This window comes from Aptenodytes patagonicus, chromosome 2 (assembly GCF_965638725.1).
Source record: "Aptenodytes patagonicus chromosome 2, bAptPat1.pri.cur, whole genome shotgun sequence".
Lineage (NCBI taxonomy): Eukaryota > Metazoa > Chordata > Aves > Sphenisciformes > Spheniscidae > Aptenodytes > Aptenodytes patagonicus.
Window position 1 is genome coordinate 20,687,149 of NC_134950.1, and position 11,577 is coordinate 20,698,725.

Below are 11,577 nucleotides of genomic sequence, written 5' to 3' on the forward strand. Positions count from 1 at the left end.
TCCTGGGTCTTCAGCTGACTTTGAGACTTTGTATCACGTGCTGATGAAAGGCAGAAGGGTAATCTCCAATGAAGTTACAACCTACAAAGGAAAGACAGACAAATGGTAATAAAAAGGATTTGTGATTTCTTCATCAGGGAGGACCTAAGATAGAGAACCTAAGAACTGAAGGCAGAGCTCATGGCAGTGAATAAAGAGATTCCCCTTCTATGATATTTATATAAGGCACTACAGAAAGAATAAACTTTTGCAAAGACTAGAACGTAATGCAGTTGAGTCTTAATTTCACAATCTTTCTTGGAAAAGTGTTTTCATACACAGAATACCAACAATACGCTCATATGTCATAGTGATGAATGTGAGAAACCAAGCAGAATTAAAAATGGATTAAGTAATACAACGTTAAAACATTATACTACCTCCTATAACACAAAAAGTTATATATAGATTCCAAATTATAGTACAGCTTCCCAGGTTCACTGAAAGTTTAGCTATAAGCTGGCAGTGCAATATAGCAACCAGAACTATTTATGCAGTTTAAGATTACGTTTTTCAAGAACTGTATGTAATGTAGTGAGGAGAGATTTCAGTGGAACTAATTTTGATTGTAAGTCATATGTCCCTCTTCAGGAATAAGGGAGACATATAAGGTATCTAAATATTCTTCTACACAGAAGTTGTTACAAAATAAGTCATTCTGAAAAGTACTCCTCACCAACAGTATCTTTGCCAAAGAAAATTAATTAGTTCCACACTTTAATACAAGAAGATATTTTAAAAATCCCCCAGATGTTAATTTGTTTAGGGTAAGATTGCAGATGTTGCCTTTTCTACAATTATGCCTTCCCCTTCAGTGTATATTGAGGATGATTCACATTTGCAGTCAACTGTATAATCATAAATGAATTTAGTTTATAGAATTAAGTGGTTTGGAAAGTTAGATCAAGAAAGAAAAATACGGTTGACGCTGTAATAAAATTTGTAAAGGTTAACATTAAACTGGATAATTCTTTGAACCAGAATTATTACTAATCAGTAGAAAATAGGAACATATTGTTCTGATTTACTTGTTATAAGTAGCTTCCTTATGGGACCATTTAATCACATTTGATATGATTCTCAGTTATGCTACTTATTGACTTTATTAAGCCTTAAGGTTAAAAAACTGAGAGAGATCTAATATTCATACAAAAGTAATTGAAATTGACTCTTAAAGTGTTTTGTATGCTTTTGTAATAACTGTAATTAATTACATTTGAAATGACAAATAAATTTCATTTATACAGATTTTTGTGTTTTAGTCTTGAAGCAGGCAAGCTTTTAGAGTGATATAAAACTTTGAAAACAAATTGGAAAGATTTCCTGAAGATGCCTTAGTAGAAAGCTCAGATGATTGAATTATCAGGCTGGTACAATCAATACCGGGCCTAAGTCAATACACGGTCTTTGATATGCCAGATACTTTGTGAGGAAGTAAACCAGCCTTCTTCCTCCCATAAATTACCCATATATTGAATATTATGCTATTGGGTAAACCTAACTGGGGAAGTCTTCTGATATCATGAAACAAAGAACTCTGTGTTCCCCATATCTTGTCTTGACTGGTGTAGCAAGGACTATTTCTATTCATATTAAAGTACAATGCTTAATAAAAATACTTTTGCTTCCAGTTTCCTGAGATTCCAGTGGGATGCCATACAGTGAATTCTTCCACCATCATTATCTATTATTGCCTATTACCTTTTAGGTACTTTACTGCATAACATAGCATGGTACAGAGACGCCAAGCTACCACTGACACAAGCTCAAGTATCCACAAGTTGATTGATTTTCAGAGACTGTAGTTTCTAAAGCAGCCTAATAGAAGTAATGAGTACAATACACTGCTGCCATTTTATAGTTGTAGAGCTGGTTCACATGATCGTTTCTCAGATGGTTCTGCAGACTGTGTCCCTACTGGGGTGTATTCATACATTCAGAAACATCGTCAGTGACTTTCCTCATTTTGCTGATTTGTTCTATACAGAAGTTCCTCTTATTTGTATCATTATGTGTGGGGGGTTTTTTTGTAATTTGTCTTTAATTCATGAGACTCTTCTTTTTTATTGGCTTCCTTCTAAAAGTTTCATTAGGAGATGAGTTTTCCAAACCTCTTCTCAGTCCAATGGAGATTTTACTATAGAGTTTGATTCCAAATATGAGTCTGTGAGCTTAGGTCTGAAGTAAAGTAATAAAAAACCTGAGAAGAATGAAAAAATAGAACTAGAAAGAACCATAAAATACCATATAAACTGCCTGATCATTACCTAAAGTATTCTTTTAAGACCCCCAGTGATGGAGTTTTCAGTTTTCCCATAGAATCCCTATCAGTATTTTATTACCTGTACTGTTAAAAAACTTTTCACCTAATATGTAAAAGTTAAACTTCACTTACTGCAGCTTCATGGATGTGGAAAGCAGATTATTCTCTTTCTCTTTGCAGTTTTATGTCCTTCTAGTTAGTTAATTTCTTGTTAGTCTACTTATTAAGCTAAACTTTCCTAAGTCTTTCAATTTTCTAGATTTATGGCCATTTTTTGTCTTCCATACACTCTTCCAAAATAATGTATATCCTTCTTGAATTGCAACATTCAGAACTGGAGACAAAACTCCTGCAGACACTTTACTGATGCTGAATGCAGCAGAAAGATTACTTCATGTGTTTTGGAATAATCTTTTACATCTATTATCCCTGATTTTTTCTGACAAAAAGTTGTCTGATCATGTTTTTGTTTATCTGAAGAGGAAAACCTGATCTTTAATTTTTTTTTTTAACTAGCTAAAAGATTCTTCTATATTCATAGCAAACTTTTATTTAACTGAAGGTAGCTATAAAACCAAGCTCAACCACCATGAGGTCAAGTGTCATTAGTACATTGGAAGTCACCTGGATTAGAAATCTCAGTATCAGTCAGCTGGGGCTGAATCAAGCAGTGTTTGGCTGCTGTTTGCTGAGGATGCAGCTGTGGTTTCACTGGTCACATGCTAAAGAAACAAGGAGTATCTGTGAGCCTCCATGCATACAAGGATATGTTCACAGTTTATATATATATATCTTATGCAGGTTATAAGTTAAACATACATAATCAAAGCTTGGCAATGAAGCTGGTGAAGGGTCTGGAGAACAAGTCTTATGAGGAGCGGCTGAGGGAACTGGGGCTCTTTAGCCTGGACAAAAGAAGGCTGAGGAGAGACCTCATCGCTCTCTACAACTACCTGAAAGGAGGTTGTAGCAAGGTGGGTGTCGGTCTCTTCTCCCAAGTAACAAGTGATAGGACGAGAGGAAATGGCCTCAAGTTGTTCCAGGGGAGGTTTAGATTGGACGTGAGGAAAAATGTCTTTACTGAAAGAGTGGTTAAACATTGGAACAGGCTGCCCAGGGAAGTGGTGGAGTCCCCATCCCTGGAAGTATTTAAAAGACGAGTAGATGAGGCACTTAGGGACATGGTTTAGTGGTGGACTTGGCAGTGTTAGGTTAATGGTTGGACTCGATGATCTTAAGGGTCTTTTGCAACCTAAATGATTCAATGTTTCTATAATCAACCATCAATTTTTCCTGATGGCAATTTAATTGTGTCTATTAATTATGTTTTATAGCCAGATAGTAAACATATGAAATGCCAAAGATTCAGGCATTCAAGGATTCACGGATTTAAGGAAAAGTGTCCTTGATATGTTTGGAACATTTGGTTTGGAAAAAATAACCAAATGTTTCAGTTCAGAAATACATATATTCTTTTCAACATGAGGTAGTTTAGGAGGATATACACACTCTGCAAGTCATTGTTTGCTTCTCTGTCAGGAATAGAATTTGGAAAAACAAAATATTGTGATTTAGGGTTAATATATAAAAAATATCTAAGTAAGAAATCAAAATGATGAGTTGCAATATTACAGAAATCTATGAAACTGCAGAAACAAGTACAGAATAACGAATTGCACAAGTATTATGCAAATAATTACTATCATTAAGGGGCAACTGAAAAACTAACAACAGGCTTATTTTCTTGCTGCCTTGAGGCTAGAGGTCTGGGTATATTGCATTAAAAAAAAAGAAAGATAAAACAGTTTCTATAGCCAGCTTTCCTCAAAAATGTTTGTTTGGTGACGTATAGAGTTGCTGGATTACTTTCTGGTTCCTTTTAGAATTGAAACTGACAAATATTTATGTATATTTCATAACCAGTGATTTCTTTGCGAAAGCTTCATATACTACATATCCCAACAGGCCTTTCTGTGTGTCCTGTTTGTGTACCAGTCATTTAAAGCTTTCACTTTAGCTCAGCAATGGCTGATTTCATAAATTCACTGGAATTATCAGTACGCATCCTGTATCATCTTAATGTAGATAATCAGTTACCCAAGATCTGAGGAAGTTTCTTCCTCAAATGGATCACTTCTTGTCTCCTTTGGTGCAATCTATATTGCAATCCTACTAAATTTAATTGAGGATAGATTTGGAAAAGTAGTCATCTTCATTGTCTATTTGATGGTACATATACAATTTTTTTTTCTGGCTGATGTGCACTTTCCTTGACATACTTAAAGCCCAGGTAAGGTTGTTCCAAATCAGGTGCAGATTGGCATGTTAACACTTGAGCATTATTCATTGCCTTTATGTGCCATCCATGTTCATTTCCCCTGATTCCCACTGGTCACATACGGTCAGAAATAGTGGAAGGATGTATTCTGATTGGTCTCTACTCCTGGAATCTGTAATACAAGAAGGCTGCATCATTGTAAATTTGTTATTTTATCAATCTTTTCTCATTGACAAATAGTTTGTAGAAGATGTTATTTTTTTTTAAATACATGTAATGTTGGCCTTTTCAACACACAAATAAAATCACTTTGTGATAAACTCCTTCCTAACCCCTTCCGCTTCTGCAAAACTCAAAGACATTCTATGGTATTCTATATATTTAAACTTCTTCCAGCTTATTCCCACTAAGGCTGTTTGTGTATTTATAAAATACAAATTACATTGAATGTCACTTTTATATGTGATTCCCTGAAGCATTTTGTCAGTGTAGGGAGGTATGACCCTCCCTCAGACAGAAAAACAAAGAAAGAAGAAAAGAACTTTCATTGGTTGTTGTGGTATAGTATTATTAGTACATCTTCAGGTATGCAAAGCAAGACAAGACAAAACAGCTCTTACAAAATATCACTGGTGCATTGTCCTTCTATTTTTCCAAATGATGTGCAATATATGGTTAATGGTAGGAGAGGGAGAGCTGTCTATTGTTACTTTAACTTGCATTCTTGTTCTAAGGCACTGTATGGAAACCTAATGTCATCTGGATATCATAGCAGTCCTTACCATATAATCACATGGGACCAACATTACATGATCAAAGTAAAAGAAAAAGCTCTTATTTTATTTATGAGCCATCTGCCACAAACCATTATCATTTACTTAAGCCCTAAGGTACAGTTTCCATTTTAATAGTTCTATTAGTGTTTGGGTGGTTTCTATGAAGATCATTCAATAAACATTGTCCAGAAAAAGCTAGATACTTTTAGTGCATAATCCTCTGGAATGTTTATTAAACAATAACACTGAACCTTCTGACAGTTTTATTTCCGAGAATGTTATAGCGTTATTAAGCATCCCACCGGTAATTCTGCATTACTAAAAACTCCTGTGCAACATAATGAGTCTTACCGAAAGTAGATGCAGCCGAATTAATAACAGGGAGATCAATGCACTATCAGAAAGTCATACAGTAGAAGGGGTGGGATGGGGGGAAAAGAATACAGAAAAGAATTCTGTTTCACTTTTGCAACAAAAAATAACTGAAATAAGAAGAAACAGTAATATAAGGATTTGAGAATCCAAATGCAAAAAGATTCACCTGAAAAGAGTATTTTATCATGCATTATATATTTACTGTTTAATGCAGAGTCTCTGGACAAATTAAATTTAACTTAATTATAAGATGAAGGGGTTCTAAAAAATAACTTAAAACCCTAAATGTTCTTGAATTTACTTCTGTGAATAGGTTTCTGCCTGTCACATTTTCTGTGAGGCCACCCTGCAAAGATCCTTTTATCACCTGTTAAATAGATGCTATTCCTCTTAACTAACCACAAAGAAAGCTCAGTCTAAGGTTCAGTACACTTAATACAAAGCCTCCAAAGAAGGGAAGGCTTCAGATAAAACTCAGTGTTTGGCCATAATGAACATGGTAAATGTTGGTTTCCTGCAACAAAAATAATAGGTGAAATCTTGGCCTATTGAAGTCAATGGGAATTTTGCCATTGATTTTAGCAGGGCCAGTATTGCAACCAATAAATCTACTAAGCCAACTAAAAGAAGTGGGTGAAGGAAGGAAGAGGAATTAATGTAACAGAACCTACACATTATTTCAGTCATCGTTCTACCCTCCTTTGCCTAAGTGAATAGCTCCTGATACTCCTGAGATGTGCTCACAGAAACTATTGTGGCAGTGTACCAAACACCAAATATTTACAAAAGCATTTAATAAGTAATTCTGAAACAGGAAAATCAGCTTTGTTGTTATAATGAGTCAGTCTCAGATTCAACCAGAGGTTGTTTTAGGGGTGAGTAACCAAGGGCAATTGCCCAAGACTGGATACCATGGGGAGTGTGTTAGACTACAATAATTAAAAGTACAAGTTATCCAATATGCCTCAATCTATGCCTGTGTTCTTGCTAGTCAAAACTTGCTGTAGCTCCACACAGATGCAGTTAGATCTTTCAAACACAATCCTTTCTGTAATGTGAGTAAAGTAACAGGCAAAAAATTTAGTTAGAAATATAAATGTCTTTTTGTCTTTTAATATTTATATCCCTATTTACGTTTCTTTTTATTGATGTGTGAAAATATCTAATTTCTGATTTCTGATGTGTAATAAGTGTAGCCACCACATTTTTGCATGGGTTTTCCCAGACATCCATTACACACATGCACCACATGGCCCATGTACAGCAAGGCAGTTTCAGAAAGCTGCGGACTAACAAATCAAGCACTGTACAGCCACACCACAGACATGCTATGGTCCTATATGGAAACAAAAAACATAATTGGATGTGAGGAAATATATGTATTGGTACCCCATCATGGGTTGTACCATTGTATTTGAGAGCCCTGTGTTTCTTTAGGAGATGAAAGCTGTGGGAGAAATTCTTGTTCAGGTGTTCCAGTATCAGGACCAGAATATGGAGAAGCACAACCATCCAGTTTGTGGGGCTCTTTCATAGGGGTTATTTGCAACCAAGGGATAGTGTGTGTAAAAAAAAAAAAAAAAAAAAAAAAAAAAAAAAAAAAAAAAAATTACTGGTTAGAAAACAACAAGAAGCAAAGGGTGGCTAAAAATACATTATCTGATGTGAAAGAGATATACAGGCAAAATACTTCTGAACATAAAAGCATTGGTGTAGAAATGTGATGGATCTGCAAAATCTGCCTTGAACTAGCTTAATATCTGTAACCTTTATCTCACAGTAATAAACTAAAACAGAGTAAACTTACACTGGGAGTGGAAAATGGTGACATCCACTGCAGACATTGTTTTGCAATACACAGTTTTCCTTGGCTGTTAAATCTCATTTTAATACTTATCAGAGTATTCAACAATAAATTTTCCCCACCACTTACAACACTACAGTTTTCCAGCCCAGAGAGGTTACCTAGCAATTCAAGCAAATGTTTTTGTTGTCTGAAACTGTAAGACATTCACTTTGTTTTTGACCATCATGGGTATTAAGTGCTTCCCCAAACTGGGGTAAACAAACAAACAAACCACCACCAACTGTCTTATGCAGAAAATATTTTACATTGTGGCAGTGTTCTTCCTCTGTAAAAATGTTTTTAAAACTAGTAGGAGATGCACATAAATGATCAAATTTGTAATAAATCTTTTGTGAGCTCAGCTGATGTGGTTCATCAGAACATCTAACAGTAGTTTACCCCTAAGCACAGGAATGCTTATAGATAAGATGAAAGCAGCCCTTCTTATTAATCACACTGTGTATCTGACTCCTGCTCCTTTCTTCAATCCTTAAATCAACTCCATCTGGTTCTTACTATTTAGTTGTGCAGCTTACCTTTCACAATGAAACATGCTTACTGCTGCAGAAGCAGGTCTAATGTGATTAAAATTATTAGGTAAAACAGTGGTTGCTTAAGTCTGGAATCAGCTCACCATAAAAAACGTGATCAGCCACAAAATGAAACTGAAGACCAAATCTTCATTGGGTGTAAACTGGCTGGACTCCAGTTGATTTCAGTGAAAGGGATTGAAAACAATGTTCTGGTCTACCTTTCTTTATGTTAATACTTTATGGAGCACATCAAGCAAGATGCCAGAACAACGCTTGTATGAGAAAGAAATCATCGCATCATACTGCAGACTAGTCCTGGGTTTATGGTGTGCTGTGGCAGGGCGAGGACCTAGGTAGGTAGAAGGGAATAACCCTGCCTATGTTAACTAAAACAAACCGAAACAAAAAGTGACCCCCACTCTGGGGTGCCCAGTTTATTTAGAGGGTCCTAATTCAGATTCTGTTCAACAGACTGTAAATGCAAGCCACACAATATCATAGAATCATAGAATCATTGAGGTTGGAAAAGACCTCTAAGATCATCGAGTCCAACCATCAACCCAACACCACCATGCCCACTAAACCATGTCCCTAAGTGCCTCATCTACTCGTCTTTTAAATACCTCCAGGGATGGGGACTCAACCACTTCCCTGGGCAGCCTATTCCAATGTTTCACCACTCTTTCAGTAAAGACATTTTTCCTTGCATCCAATCTAAACCTCCCCTGGCGCAACTTGAGGCCGTTTCCTCTCGTCCTATCACTTGTTACTTGGGAGAAGAGACCGACACCCACCTCGCTACAACCTCCTTTCAGGGAGTTGTAGAGAGCGATGAGGTCTCCCCTCAGCCTCCTTTTCTCCAGGCTAAACAACCCCAGTTCCCTCAGCCGCTCCTCATAAGACTTGTTCTCCAGACCCATCACCAGCCTCGTTGCCCTTCTCTGGACACGCTCCAGCACCTCAACGTCCTTCTTGTAGTGAGGGGCCCAAAACTGAACACAGTATTCGAGGTGCGGCCTCACCAGGGCCGAGTACAGGGGCACGATCACTTCCCTACTCCTGCTGGCCACACCATTTCTGATACAGGCCAGGATGCCATTGGCCTTCTTGGCCGCCTGGGCACACTGCCGGCTCATGTTCAGCCGGCTGTCGACCAACACCCCCAGGTCCTTCTCTGCTGGGCAGCTTTCCAGCCACTCTTCCCCAAGCCTGTAGCGCTGCATGGGGTTGTTGTGGCCGAAGTGCAGGACCCGGCACTTGGCCTTGTTGAACCTCATACAATTGGTCTGGGCCCATCGATCATATCAAGACAACAAAAGCAAAGGAGCAAAACAGCTTTCTATGTTTTCTGGTCAACAACTTCCTTCTTTTATTGCCATGACAGTGTCTCCATTCCTTTGCAATTTTTTTTTCGCAGCTAAGCTAAGCTGCGTTCATTGCTGATTTTGTGAAACTTTTTGTGGGGATCTAACCCAGTAAAAAATCATATTGCTCAATGACTGTGTGATAGGAACAATCCATGGGAGGTGGGATGGTAGGATCTCTTCCAGGTAGGACTCACATGTAAGTTACGATGTACAGGTAGGACCTGGCATTTCCCTGTGGCGAGCTTTGTTCTTTTAGGTGTTCATTTTGGAGCTGCCATGACATGTCTACCACAAATGCTCACTGCAACCTTGACACAGATGGAGGCAGGCAGGGCCTGCTCCAGCTCATGCCAGCAGGCTGTGATACTTGGAAACACATTGGGACTCTGACTGGAAGGGGCTACCCAGATAGTCAGGTCCCTACCCCAACAGTCACAGGGTCAGCTGAGACTTGGGCTCCCCCTGAAAATGTTGAAATTTCCCCTTTTGGCAAGAATGCCAGCTATGAACCCTTATGTCATCAGAATGCCTAAACAGGTAAAAATACCACAGTTACAACCTTTTCTCTTTTACAGCTTGAGAACTACATTGTGGAAAACATGAAATCGGAGATGGTGCAGCTGCAGCAGAATGCTGTGCAGAACCACACCGCCACCATGCTTGAGATAGGGACCAGCCTCCTCAGTCAGACAGCAGAGCAGACAAGAAAACTCACGGATGTTGAAACCCAGGTATGTTCCCAGAGCGTTTTTCTAAAAGCTGTTAATTGCAGAGAACTTTTCCCATCCTCTTTCTTTTCTAATGCATCACCACACAAAACATTTCAACACAGGGCTCCAAGGAACATACACACTCTGTTTCTCGGTACCAACAGCGGTGATGACTGACCCTTGTTATGTGTCTTTCTTTTGATTTCATTCGGTTAGTATATTTAGCTCTGTGTGTGTAAGGCAGGCAGGACTGTCCAGGAAACTAAATCAGCATTTGACTTCAAATAAACAGCCCAGCTACCAACTGTGAATGATACAAGTGTCAAGCTAAATAATGAGTTTTAGGCTAAAACAGATCTCCATTGTTGTTTGCTGCTTTACTATTACAAGAAAGTTTGTTTATTTTCTGCAAGATGTTTCCAGCTTTTTGAAAAGTAGTGTATGTCTGCAGCTTTTAAACTGTGAAGAGAGAGGGACAAGCATCAGCTTCTGTATAAAACACTGTGTTTTTGTTATTACTGTAAAATTGTATAACATCACATAAATTTAAAGAGCCATCTCCATATGATTTCTAGCACTAAAATCACTGTTGTGACTGAAGTGACAAGAGTATCACTGTCATAACACAGAGTACAATTTCATACTGGGCTTATTGCAAAGATACGTACTACTTTTTGCCTTTTGAATTCTTTTATCAGTTTAAGATGCATATTTGTTTTTCTTATTTTTGCTGACTTCCTCTTGATCTTCATAGCATGTGGTATATTACCAGCTACACTGCATTCGCTGCTGTTCATTTTGAACAGGGGAATTAAAGTATTACATCTATATGGTTTGTTCTAGTAGCATATGTACTTCCTGAAAGATCATATTTTCTGTTCTAATGTCCTTACATTCACAATATCATTACCAAGTTTTTATGTAATCGCATTACAGTACACTGAGAAACAACAGTAATTATGAAAGACAGATACACGGTCTTACACAAGTTCCCTGCATCTTTTTTCCTACATCTTGGTTAACAGATCAACATTCACTTATAAATGTTGTGATCTCAAATGACCACAGTTTCTAAAACATAGTATATTGACTTATGAAAATGTCGGGGAAAATCTTTAGTTCAGTATCAACAGAATATCTAAATGGAAACATAAGAGGTAAAGACCTATGGATTGTAGTATCATATACATTCAGTAAAGAAAAAGGAGGTTTAGGAACTCTTCTTATATCCCAAAAGACCTACTTAGGTGTAAGTGTTGAGTACTCATTCACGTTTTACTCCTTTAAGCAGGTAAGGGAGAAAATGTGCATTGCTTCTGTCTCACTTTTCCTTTGAGGAACCACTTCAGGGTAGAGGTATCACTAGCAACTGCACGAAGGAGTGGATGAC

General features: G+C 37.6%; 1 protein-coding gene across 1 annotated transcript in view; it reads left to right on the plus strand.

The window, feature by feature from the left end:
- Positions 1 to 11,577, plus strand: part of ANGPT1 (angiopoietin 1) — a 175,427-nt gene that overhangs the window by 67,459 nt on the left and 96,391 nt on the right. The window contains exon 2 of the mRNA XM_076329237.1: positions 10,053 to 10,208. Within this exon, the coding sequence (XP_076185352.1) occupies positions 10,053 to 10,208 (156 nt within the window). The remainder of the gene's footprint in view (positions 1 to 10,052; positions 10,209 to 11,577) is intronic.